This window comes from Hypanus sabinus, chromosome 17, assembly GCF_030144855.1.
Source record: "Hypanus sabinus isolate sHypSab1 chromosome 17, sHypSab1.hap1, whole genome shotgun sequence".
NCBI classification, from domain to species: Eukaryota; Metazoa; Chordata; class Chondrichthyes; order Myliobatiformes; family Dasyatidae; genus Hypanus; species Hypanus sabinus.
The window spans coordinates 53,217,656-53,230,966 of NC_082722.1; the positions used below are offsets into that span (position 1 = coordinate 53,217,656).

The 13,311-nt window shown below is 41.0% G+C and overlaps 1 protein-coding gene across 1 annotated transcript in view; it reads right to left on the reverse strand.

Annotated features, from left to right (window-relative positions):
* Positions 1-13,311, reverse strand: part of LOC132406635 (polycystin-1-like protein 2) — a 109,538-nt gene that overhangs the window by 62,120 nt on the left and 34,107 nt on the right. Inside the window, exons 9-15 of the mRNA XM_059992438.1 lie at positions 12,894-13,124; positions 12,018-12,119; positions 9,186-9,364; positions 8,873-9,019; positions 5,929-6,128; positions 4,888-5,084; positions 2,211-2,391 (exon numbers count right to left, since the gene is read on the reverse strand). Coding sequence (XP_059848421.1) covers positions 2,211-2,391; positions 4,888-5,084; positions 5,929-6,128; positions 8,873-9,019; positions 9,186-9,364; positions 12,018-12,119; positions 12,894-13,124 — 1,237 coding nt within the window. The remainder of the gene's footprint in view (positions 1-2,210; positions 2,392-4,887; positions 5,085-5,928; positions 6,129-8,872; positions 9,020-9,185; positions 9,365-12,017; positions 12,120-12,893; positions 13,125-13,311) is intronic.

The following is a 13,311-nucleotide window of genomic DNA, read 5'->3' on the forward strand; positions in this document are numbered from 1 at the left end:
ACAGTTGCAGTGAAGTGAGAGGAGAACAGTGATACGTGGCTGCCTGCCAGAAGACAACCAGATCACAGAAGCAGAGGTCGTGACCCACTTTCAGCTGAAGCCCTGGTCGGGGCTGACGACGGATTTTGTGCCCTAGCTGCCAGACAGGAGCCAGATTGGTATGGAGAGCCTGCAATTGCCCGTGGAGCAGCTTCCCCCTCTCCACACAGCTGATGAATGCAAAGGACCAGCAGAGAACAATACAGTTTGGCAGCACCAGCTTCGCAGAAGTCAGTGTTGAATTCAACATAGGACTGCCTTAGAGACTTAGAACATAGAACATACAGCACAGTACAGGTCCTTTGGCCCACAATGTTGTGCTGACCCATAAACCCTGCCTCCCATATAACCCCCCACCTTAAATTCCTCCATATACCTGTCTAGTAGTCTCTTAAACTTCACTAGTGTATCTGCCTCCACCACTGACTCAGGCAGTGCATTCCATGCACCAACCACTCTCTGAGTGAAAAACCTTCCACTAATATCCCCCTTGAACTTTCCTCCCCTTACCTTAAAGCCATGTACTGAGCAGTGGTGCCCTGGGGAAGAGGCGCTGGCTGTCCACTCTGTCTATTCCTCTTAATATCTTGTACACCTCTATCATGTCTCCTCTCATCCTCCATCTCTCCAGAGAGTAAAGCCCGAGCTCCCTTAATCTCTGATCATAATGTGTACTCTCTAAACCAAGCAGCATCCCGGTAAATCTCCTCTGTACCCTTTCCAATGCTTCCACATCCTTCCTATAGTAAGGTGACCAGAACTGGACACAGTACTCCAAACTTCAGCTCCGGATTCTGCCTTGGGATTTATTCCCATGAGTGGGTATAGATGCAAGGCAGCAGAGGTTTGAGCTGGTGGTTTTCCTGTTCCTAGATAAGCAGCAAGCATGGCTGATGAGCCACATCGGCCTGAAGCGTCTGATTTTAAGGTGCCAGAGGACCCACCTTTGTCCCTTCTTATGTCGGTAGAAATGGTTTCTTCAGACTTCGTAGCTAAGCCACACGTGAAGGCAAAGAGCTGAACGTGGTTGTTAGAGGCTATTTGAGGTGCGTGCCTTTGGGAATAGTTAATAGGTAGTGGGAGCTTATCCCCACTAACCCCTCACCCCCAAATATGATAACCTTAAGGAACCAACCCAGTCTCAGTTGAAAATTTTCCACAAGTAACAGTGTACCATAGGTGATATCACTCGATGCCAAATGTCTGATGCAGGCCAGGAATAAAAATATCAGCTCCAATTAAGAAGCATCATATTTTCACAAATCATGCCAGTTCTGATAACATGATATATTAACCCTACATCGCCCAGCACAGTTGTAAGCTGATCTGCTCAGTGTTTCTGGGAGTTAAGATAATGATGTAGAGATCGGGGGAATGCATTTAACTGGGGTTCCACGTCCTGCTTTTGGTTAGTTTACAACAGTAGGATCAATGGCCGACTCCCAAATCTCATTAACATTCGAGCAATGATCTTCCTGCCTGAAACAGATGCTGGCCCTCAAAGTTGGAGGGAGATGCTGACTTTCCCCCTGGCATGTGTGCACTTAGATTACTTAGTCAGATGCAGGAGGTGGCTATTCGGGCCATCTGATACATGCCAGATTTCAAGAGAACTTTCCCATTGGTCCCATCCCTCTTCTCTTTATTTCCCTTTCAGCCCTGCAAGCTATTTACTCTTACTGGCTTCTTTTGTCACTTAACTACAGTGGCCAATTAAACAATCATGGGGGGAACATGTAAGCTCCACATAGACAGCACTGGTGGTGAGAGTCAAACCTGGGTTCCCAGAGCTGACGCGTAGCAGCACTAACTGCTGCACTGCCTTGCAGACCATGAGAGCTAGAATTTTCATGGGACACTCAAGAAGAATTCCATGTTTCTACCAACTTCACAAAGGTAAACAGAACTTCACCTGGAGTATCAAAACAAGAGAAGCTTTTAAGTCCCTCCAGACTGACTGTCATGGTCAATTAAATCATGGTTAATTGGATTTTGTCTCCACAACCTGCCTTGAGTCTGCATCTTTAATATTTGCACTTTATATGCAACTGTTTTGAAGTTTCAGCTGACTTTGCCTTAAATGTTTTGGCCATGGTCTTAATGTGTGAAAAAGTGCTTTATTATTGCTGTTTTATATGGCCCGACTCTGACTGCAAAACACATATACCGACCTGCATTTGGAGCTGTAGTCTCCTGAGAATCAGAATGCTCAATCTCATTATAGTGCTGAATAATGTCTGCTACTAATGCCAACAATTTATTCATATCATCTGTATTCCTAATATCTTCTTCCAGAGATGGCATGGCATCTTTCAATCTTTTTGGCAAGCAGGAGGCAATCCTTTTGATGTCCTGAAGATAAAAAACCCATGGGGATTCAGCTCTCAGAATAATTTTATAGCTTTTAAAAAAAAAACATTTACACATGTACTCATACCAAAGTATGAGTGATTTTTTCATTGTGGGGAATACCATTGTTTGGAAGGGAACAATATTTCACATGTAGAATCTTGTGCCATTATTGAACACAACAAATTAGATGCAGTATTAACCCAGTCTCAATCTTAGAAGTGCTTTCCTTCAATCAGCACTGTCTGTTTTCGATATTATGCATCAGTTATAAACACTGCAGTCTGAGAATTGGCTTTGACCTTGACAATTAGAGCACATACCTGTATCAAGGGGGCAAATGCAATGTTAGCATTAATTTCAAGCGGACCAGAATATAAAAGCAAGATGTAATGCTCAGGCTTTATAAGGCATTGCTCAAACTACATTTGGAGTGTTGTCAGCAGTTTCAGGCCCCTTATCTAAGAAAGGATGTGCTGGTTTTGGAGAGGTTCCATAGGAAGTTTGTGAGATTGATCCTGGGAATGAAAGGGTTATCAGAAACATTAGATGGCTCTGGGCCTGCACCCACTGAGTTTAGAAGAATGGCGGGGGGGTGGGGGGTTGGAGTTCATTGTAATCTACTGAATAATGAAAGGCACAGATGGAGCAGACATGGAGAGAATGTTTCCAATAGTGGGAGAATGAAGGACCACGGGACACAGCCTCAGAACAAAAGGCCATCCCTTTAGAACAGAGATGAGGAGGAATTTCTTTAGCCAGAGGGTGGTGAATCTGAAGGACTTATTATCATAGATGGCTATGGAGGCCAAGTCATTATGTACGGCATACTTAAAGCGGAGGTTTATAGGTTCATGATTGGTCAAGACGTTGAAAGGTTATGGGCAGAAGACTGAAGAATGGGGTTGGGAGGGATAATGAATCAGCCATGATCCAATGGTGGAGCAAACTCAATGGGCTGAATAGACTAATTCTGCTCCTATGTCTTATGGACTGTGAATGGCTCTTGCTAGTAAAGTATAGAGGAAGAGTATAAGAGTTGAATCAACAATAATTATATAAGATGAATACAATCTGGCAAATGGTGGTAGGAAGGTGCTGAGAGACAGGACTAATGAGCAACAGGAAACATGGGGTCTTCTCATTCCTTGAAAGGTAAAATAGGTATTAATGAAAAGCATCAATCTTCCTCCTTCTTTAACCCACTCAACCTGTCCCATGCAAGTCAGAACTCTTCCAGTCCCCTTTATCTTATTTATTATTTATTTGTTTGTTTGTTTCCCCTGAGCTACAGCATGGTAACAGGCCCTTCCAGCCCAATGAGCCCACACCACCCAATTACACTCAATTCTGAGCAATTAACCTACTAACCCCAAGGTCTGTGGAATGAGGGAGGAAACCAGAGCATCTGGAGGAGGCCCACGCGGTCGCGGGGAGACCATACAAACTCTTTATCGGCAGCTGTGGGAATGGAACTCATGTCGATGGCATTGAAAGAGCGTTATGCTAACCGCTACACATTCGAGCTACCCCATTTCCAAATTTCAAGGTCTCTTCATTCTTAAATCTTCCTCTTTTCACCGTCTTCTTCATCCTCTCAATTTTTGCCTCTATATGCCCTCTCTTCTACTTCCCTGGTCCCTGGCAAGACCGGCACTGTAAGAGTCAAGATCCAACAGACTCATTTCATGCAGATTGTATAATGCCAGAGCTACAATATAATCTCATGAAGAGCTCCCACTAGCTGCTAAATTCTCTTTTGTGTTTAGTATACATTTATGTACTGTCAATAATTTATTTAATAATGTCCATTTTTGACCTCCAGGCAACCTATAAAGTCACGAGGATTTATAATTTTATCAGAGGTACCACAGTGGTGTAGCAGTTAGCATGGCACTATTACAGTTTGGGACAGCAGAGCTCGGGTTTCAATTCCGACATCATCTGTAAGGAGTCTGTACATCTGGTTTCCTCCCACAGTCCAAAGCTGTACTGGTTACTAAGTTAATTGGTCAATGTACGTTGCCCCCGAATAGACTAGGGTTAAATCCGGGTGGGTGTCATGGCTCGAAGGCCACTGTATTTCAATAAATAAATAGTCATAGAAAACTGCAGCCCAGAAACAGGCCATTTGGCCCACCTAGTCTGTGCCAAACCATTTAAATAGGTACGTTTTGAAAATTTTCTGTACTATTGATTGCTGGTGTTGCAACCACAATACCATTTTCTCTAGGATACTTATCATGGTCTTTCATAAAAAGAATCATATTTCCAATCATTGCACAGAATTTCCCAGGAGAAAATGTTTGCACATCGCTTCAGGTATAGAAAAGAGCTAAAGTGGAGAGCTTCTGTACAGTTTCTGGAAAGTAGATTCAAGTTTATTATTTTAAAAATCGTAATGAAGGAAAATATCTTCTAGGCACGCAGGGTGTTATAAAACATTGTTAACACTGATCTAAGACGTCATGCTAGACAAACATGCAAAGGAGACCTCACCATCATTAAATCCTCAGGCATCCGTTGAGACCTTGATGTGTTTTTGGCACCAACTGACTTTTTTGACATTTTCTTCTTCTTAGTTGGCTTGGGACGAACATTGCGAAAAATTTGTACAATTGCGAGATTCACAGGAAAAATAATCAAGGCACTTTCGATCCCAATAATAAACTCTCGCCAGGTGACAGTACTGGCATCTGCAATAAATAAAAGATTCAACCTGATAAATAAAATCTCACTGATAGGCCTTTTCCCTCGTTAGTCCAGAATGGCAGAACTAACGTATAATCGAATGATAGAATGACTCCCATAATTAATTAATTGGTTGATTGATTAGAGTGGGCCCTTCCATCCCTTTGAGCCAGCAGCCCACTGATTTAACACATGGGACAATTTACAATGATCAATTAACCTACTAACTGGTATCTCCATGGACTACAGGAGAAAAACGGAGCACCTGTACGAAACCCACTCGTTATTGGGGAGGACAGATTTTGTGTTCATGATAAATCTGTAATGTGTAAGTATGGAGCTATCTCATATTCATCAAACTCAATGAATCCAACAGCCAAGTTCTAAAATGTTATTTAAATACCATTGCTTCTCATCAGCAGCTTTAGGGCCAAACACCCAGATTTGATTCTTGGTCAGGGATTAGACACTAATTTCAACAGTGTACGGGTTAAGATTTAACTTTTAAATAAGTATCCTCTTGATTATTAAGTAGTTGAAACAGCTAATTTGAACACAAGTGAATCCTGCTCCATACATTGATGAGGACAGCAGGAATAAAGACGACCATTTCAATTTGATACTGTGCACAGCCTGCATATGATTAGTAGACATTGGAAGATGAACTTCTACATCACCAAGATGAATCACCTCCGGAGGAAAGCAAATTAAAACTAAACAGGACTCTTAGTCAATTTGTAATAATAAACATGAGAGTAGACAAGGATAGGTTAACATTTCTGGTCAGATCTATTGTGCATTTCCAACATTTTCTGCTGCTTTACTCTCAGTTTCACCATTAACATGTACCGAGTTCCCCTTCCTGTTCATTTTCATTAGCAGCTCTGTTCCAGAACATGATGTTGGTCAGCATTGTACAGAGCAGGAGAGACAGGCAGCAGGAAAGCCGCTGGACTCTGGTGAAGAAACTCCTTGGGGGACAAGCGATCACGGAAAACCAGATATGTTGATCTGTGAGACTTTCAGCCGTCTTCATAAAGAACAAGTTCCTGTAGTACATCCAATTAAATCAACATGATTAATCAATTCTTTGAAAGCATTCCACCCTGAATACACATGTAAAAAGCAATCTATTCATGTTAATATGTAGCAGAGGGCATCTGAATCGTATTAAAGTTTTAGCAAGAGATTTATGAGCCATTAATAACATTCCCTTGAGGATGCAAAAGTGGAAACACCATGAATTGAATAATTAAATCTCAAATGCAATTCACTTCAGATCCCCCTTTATTAAATTCCTATTATCATTATTAACATGGATGGAGTAGCCTACCCTATATAAATAGAACACGTTGCAATAATGTTATGAAATATTGGTAATTTTTACAGGCATATCAAGAGATAATTTACCATTCTAAATGGTCTCACAGTAGAACAAAGGTGGATGAAATATACAGCACTTTTAGTCATCCAGAGATTACATAAGTTTTTCCTCCCTTATGCTTTATAGTTTCCACTGCACAATTTTTGCCATTCAAGGCAATAACCATATTTTTTCTCTTGAAATAGTTTGAAAGCCTTCCCATGCTTCCAGTTAGTTAATTTTTTGAAACACTAGCATTCAGTTATTTCGGTACACTCTTCTTTATCAGTTTCATTACATTAAGGGGAATTTCTCTTCTGTCTGAGATTGCATGTTGTTGTAAATTAAAATGATTTTGTCAGTGCTTCTGAATGGAAGTGCCCTTTTAAGACTTCACTGACAGCATTTGAGAAATAGCAAATATATTTGTTATAACCACATGGAACTTGGAGCTGAAATTTACACACTCTTTCACATTGTCCTGAGGATAATGTAGTAAACGAAACAATCTGTACATCAAGTGAATTTTGATGAAATTTAGGCATAGCCAGACCCATTAAACTCAAAACAGCATTGGCCCAGTGATAACACACATGCACCTGTTGAGCAAAGGGGCTGGACAAGGTAATCTTGATTTATATAACCCTGATAATGTAGAAAAATGCCCAGGGCATATCACAGTGGTATACTGAGAAAAAGATATCAATGAACAGCCAAAGAAAAGATTTTAAGGGAGATGACTAAAAGTTTGGTCAAAGAAGAGCTTTAAAAAGGATCTGAAAGGGAGATGTAAAAACTGAGATAATTATAAGGCTAAGATGGAAATTGGAGTTTAGACAGTCAAAGGTGGCCTATTAGGACAAAGGGAAATGGAAATTCAGCACCGTCTAGAGTGATTGAAGTGGGTTCCTCGGTGCCAGCAGGGGCCATCAACTGGTTGCTATGCATTGTGGGAACAACCATGTTGGCCCTGGGCCTCATGCGAGGAAATTTAGAACCTGTGAGCAGTACAGAATCTCTCTGAGACCAGGAAAGGCTGTTGCCTGAAAGGTTCTTTCAGGTAGGTTGGGGACTGCATCGAGTTTGATGGTCAGGGCGGGGTGGGGGGGGGGGTGGGTGGATAGAGAATATTGTGAATCATAGGAGTCTGCTGCCAGTTATCGATGGTGGTGGGCCTTGGGATGCTGGTTGTACGTGGCAGGGAAAAGAGGGAGGCTTTAAATGAATTCAGGAACTGTGATTGTTAGCCGGTGAGACATTGTGATTGGCGTTTGGAGTTGGGGGATTGCCGAATGTTGGAGCACCTGTAGATTAATTGTTTGGTGGGAGGGGCAGGTAAGGAGATTAGTCTTGCATTATGGGGATGCAGGAGGGTTGCCATGTGATCAGTGAGTGGGTCCCTTAAGTTATAAGTGGATACACCCTGGTAAGGGTCATGAGATTGAGAGCAGATAGAATTGCTATCATAGTTGGAGGCAGGGGAAGAGATGTTGGTATTGGTAATAAAGGCAGTAAGTAATTAACAAATTGAACCCATCTGAGTAGGTTTCCAAGACCAAGTTAAATTTGAACAACAAGTTCATTTAAACTTGCAGTGCTGAAAGGAAGCCTGGTTATCTTATGAATGACCAGCAGAGACAATAGACATACAATAAATCTTCCCGCAGAAATGGCATTGTTGTAACTGAATCCAACAGTTTGTCAGTGATTGGAAATGGGAAGTCACAGACAACAGAAATTCTAAACGAATTTCTGAACTTGTGGAAAACTAAATCATTTGTCTTGTATACCACTGAACATCAAATTCCTCCTCAAAATTTCAGCAAGGGAATTTCAAACAAAAGAAAATCTGCAGATGCTGGAAATCCAGACAACACACACAGAATGCTGGAGCAACTCAACAGGCCAGGCAGCCTGAGTATAGTCAATATTTTAGGCCAAGGCCCTTCATCAGGACTCGGAAGAAAAGATGAGCAGTCAGAATAAAAGGCCCAAAATGTTGATCTTTTCCATAGATGCTGCCTGGCCTGCTGAACTTCAGGAATTTGTTGGGCTGGAGGAATTTCTGAAGACAAGGGGATGAGTTTTGTAAGAATTTAAAAGCAAGAGTGAAGCTTTAAAATTGGAAGGTGATGGGCAAGTGGGAATTAGTTCAGGACAGATAAAAGGCATCAGAATTTTAGTTGGTTTAAATTTAACAATTCAGTATTAAACATTTAAAATGTCATGCTCAGGTGTCATACACATCATTAATGAAAAAGAGTCAAAAGCTCCTTCAGTTAAAATCATATGCGATCAGTTCAGAAGTTTACGGGGAATTTCACACCAACATGCATTGGTGAGGGACTGTCTCAGACTACATCCTTTGACCACTGTCAGGGTAAAATAAACAATGAAGGAAAAAATGAGTCCAGTTATTAATAAGTTTACCGGAAGCCTTTCATTTCTGCCTCAGAAGCAAGAGGGAATACTTTGTCAAGGACAAGCTCTCCAATGTCAAGCGACAACCAGCAATTGCAGAAGAAGAACCATTGTTCCTCTGTTTCTGGGTCCTGTATAATCACATGATTAATGTACCTGTAATTAAAGAGATGTTAAAACCAGCATGTAAATCTATTCTGAAGTCACCCTGGAATTTGCAAGTAAAACTTAATTGGATTTAATGTTGTCAGTAAACATTGATTATGTGCCTTACAATGGTGTTCCGTTCAGGACAGTGAAAGAATCAATATACAACGTTTACCATGATGGTCTGGGTCCTGAATTGTTATGCCACAGTCTGATGCTGGTGAGATCACCCAGCGGAAAGGGAGTAGCAAGAAGAAATTCATCTTCTGAGCTTTGCTGAAATACTGGCTTCTTTGGGTCAGTCAGATGATGGGATTCACTGCAGCCTGCTGAGCCATAGATTGTTATTACTACCTGTGAAAGGACAAAGACATTGATTGCTACTAATTTCCCAACTGTTCGCTTAAGAATGACAAGAAGACTGAATTCTACACATGGTTGTGTATCTGAAAGTTCCTCTGAAATGTAGGTTAGGTTAGTAGGTTTACTGGTCTTTGTAAGCTATCCTGTGGTAAGGTTAGGGTTAAATCAGGGGTTGTTAGGGGGTTGCTGGATGACATGGCTCAAAGCACTGGAACGGGCTATTCCATGCTGCATCGCTAAACAAAACAAAATTAACAGCATTCGAAAAATAATAATTTCTTGGATTTGGTGACAAGGTCAGGCAAACAAATAGTGTGGCAAAGCTTCCAGGAGACCAATTCGACAATTTGGACTATTAAGGCCACTAAAAATGTAAGCATTATTTTGTTTAATCTTGGGTTTTCATCAACATGACTGAGTGTCAATGCATATATCCATTCTGTGACTTTATTTAAGTAGCGAATTTTCATGTTTCCCACTGAATTCAGGCAAGAACCAACTTCCTTGGCTCTGCCATGTTATTTCTAAATCAATCTAATGTGCACAGCGAATCCTCTTGTCCTTTTCAAGTCATTTTCATGTCCCTGTCTCAACCGCATCATTCTACAACAACCATGTTATCTAAATCCACACTTATACCAACTTAAACTTTACACATTCTACACTAAAATATGAAGGGGTTGTCCTAGACTTGGCCCACTAAAATGATGAACTGGCTATATGGTGATTCTGCCAACATGGCAGAAAAGTTGTTCGGCTAAGTGGGATCATCTTCATTTAGCTCCACTCTTACCAAACCAATCGGAGAACATGCAGCAACAGTTTCTCTTTCCATCCAATGCCATTAGCCTGGCAATAGCCATGAGGCTCTTTCCTTTCCCAGAACCAAATGGTTCCCCTAACAACATTTACTAAGGACATGGAGTCAACTGAAGCAGAAACAATATACCTCTCCATCAACTGAGAAGGAATTTGTTTATGCAACATTCAGTCATGGGAGTTAGTAAATCAGTCTTTCTCAATGTTGTCAAAGTCCAAGTCAGCAACTTTGAATCCCATATCTTTCCCCCCACCCCCCCGGACCAATATCTGTGAGTTGTCAAGGCTGTTAGCAACCTCCGCTTAGAAAATCCACTTCCTATTTTTCCAACTCAGAAAATAACTTAATACATTTTAACATTTGTATTGGCATCTTTTTATTACTTTCAGCTTCAAGTGTGAAGACAGTCAGGGGACGTAGAGTGGAAAAGTGTGAGAAAGAAATCAGACTGCTCAGGGTGGGCCATTGATGGGTGGATTCAACACACATAAAGGAAAATACTTGTAAACCTAAGCCCAAACCAAGGCAAAAGGTCCATTTAGTTTTGTTTCTGTTATTAACTCAATATATCTTCCACAACTCAATTGGTACAGAATGTGCTGGGGTGACTCATCAAGCTTCCCAGTAATATGGCCAAGCCTGAAGAATAAGAGCCTTCATCATGGCACAAGAACATATTGCTGTGTTACGAATGTGCCACAACTCTGAGGGGCCAAAGGGTACAAAGTTGCCCCCTCCTTTTTGGGAATCGCAAGATTGCTATTAATTCGGGTCTGGGACCCAGGAAATGAGAGAGAATCCACAAGGTTTGGAATGTGTCCTGGCCTCAGCAAGACAAAGCCACGGATAATGGCTATTGTCTCTTGGAGACGGAATTGTGTATTGAGTACTGTACTATTCATTGAAGCCCTCAGGGGACGACCAGAGTGGGTTGGTGGAGGGATTGCATCATCCCAACCTGATTGACATCTGAGACCCCGTGAGTAAGGATAAAAGAGGGTCTGGGGAACAACCCCTTTAGACGCACCAGGAGAAACGCTAGAAATCCCTTGACAGTGTTTAATAGCGACAGCCAATGGGGGCTCGCGTGCGTCCTTTCCCTTTGCCTGGGATTGGGGCCTTACCATGGAAGATGGGTTTAGCTAAAGGAGAGGCCACAAGGGAACGGCCACACCAATGGAACTCTCGAAGGATCGAAATCATAAAAAGAAAAAGCTGGCAAGTTTCTAAAAATCTCTCTTGACTCCAACCAAAGGCTACAGCCTGAATGAGCTGAGTGACTTTCATATTTCCATCGGACAATACATTATCCCCTAGACAACGTTAGAGCTTATTTCTTATTATTATTATACCCGCACTTTTAGATTTTATATTGACGACGTATATTATCTGTATGTTTGCATTGATATTATTTTTGTGTATTTTTACTAATAAATACTGTTAAAAATAGAACCATCAGACTTCAACGGACCTCTCTATCTTTGCTGGTAAGTGACCCAGTTACGGGGTTTGTAACAGCTGATAGAGAAACATTATCACCGGGTCAGGATTGGTGAATTCACCAAATACAGCAGTGGCCACAATTGCAATTGTGCTGGGTAATGATAACCTTGCCTCTCATAACCACACACAAAGAATTTTTAAAAAGCAAAAAACTGGCCATGTTAATAATTGCAAATTATAAAACATACATTCTTCCGCCCTTCTCAATGACTTTATCCTTTCTATATTTATAGTTTATTTTGAATCAACCACCACTCTCCATTATTTTTAACATTTCGACTAAGTTCTATCTTCACAACCTCTAAAGTCTTGTTTCCTGACCTCAGATGTGGTCCCTGCTCCTCGTCGATGCCCAGTGAAGACCTTCACCAAGTAAAAGTATTTGGCAAATGGATCATTATCTGCAAGAACAGTTCTTTTCGCCTAGATGTAAGAAAAATAGTAAAGGAAAAGCTCTTGAATGTTTCTAACCATCAATGTTGAGGTGTAGATACACACACATAAAACGTAATATTTCTAGGCAGTAGTTCATTTTAAGACTCAGCAGCAGCAAATGACCTGATTATTGTTCAAGATCAGCTCCTATTAAAAATGGGATGCCAGTTTATCAATGACCAAAGTTCATTAAAAAAGCAACAACTTTACCATGGTTGGTTCTCTAAGAAAATGGGTGTGGGAAAAACACCATGAAAGAGCAATTCAGGAAAACCTTTATAAGCCCGGTAGCTGAAGAAAACTCAGTTCACTTGTGATGTATAGCATGGAAATGAACCAGGGCTCAAAAAGAATTCAGTAATTTTTCAATAGTAATTTAGTTTAAAATAATATATTAAAAAAACATATCATGCTGAAAAATTAGTTCAGAATTCAAGAGGTCGGCATAACAGACATTTAAATTTTCCCATGTTTTCACAGTCGATTAGCACAAAACTGCTTATGTTCACCTAACTATGTGCACTGCAAGTTTCTCAACTACTACTCAACTGCAGAAGACCTGAGCTTAGTGATGAGTCCTGTTGACAAAAGCCTGGTTTCTTCTACTACAGGATGTCATATGCAGTCTGCAGGGTGGTTGCAAGACTTCTCTAGCTCTTGTGCTGGAGAATATACCTGATTAGAGGTATTTTTGCTTCATTTGAGCAGTAATTGATCAACTGAACTTCAAAAGTTGCAGAACCTTACAAACAATTCTCTTACCTTTGCTAAGTCCTGTCTATCCTTTGTCCGAGCCCACATGACCAATATGATGTACACTCCAACTACAGCGGCCAACAATGAGACAACCACAGAGTTGTCTTTGATTTGAGAAAATAATTCTACTGTTTCTGTGATATCAACAGTGTTAGGCAAAACAATGAAAGAGGTAGCAAATAAACTGAAGTGATTGCAAAGGCACTGGACCCTTTCAGGGTTTGTTTTTGGCCCCACCTGCAGTGACAAAAACAAAGTGAATATATATCATTCCGTATTCAAGACAAAGGATAGTAGAAACTTTATACCAAAGTGTCAGGTTGAACAACCAGCTGAAATACATCACTCTGAGTTCTCTTTTTGCCATTGGTCCCATGGTAAATCATGTAACACTCAGCCCTGGTCCTGATCCGCCTACTACAAA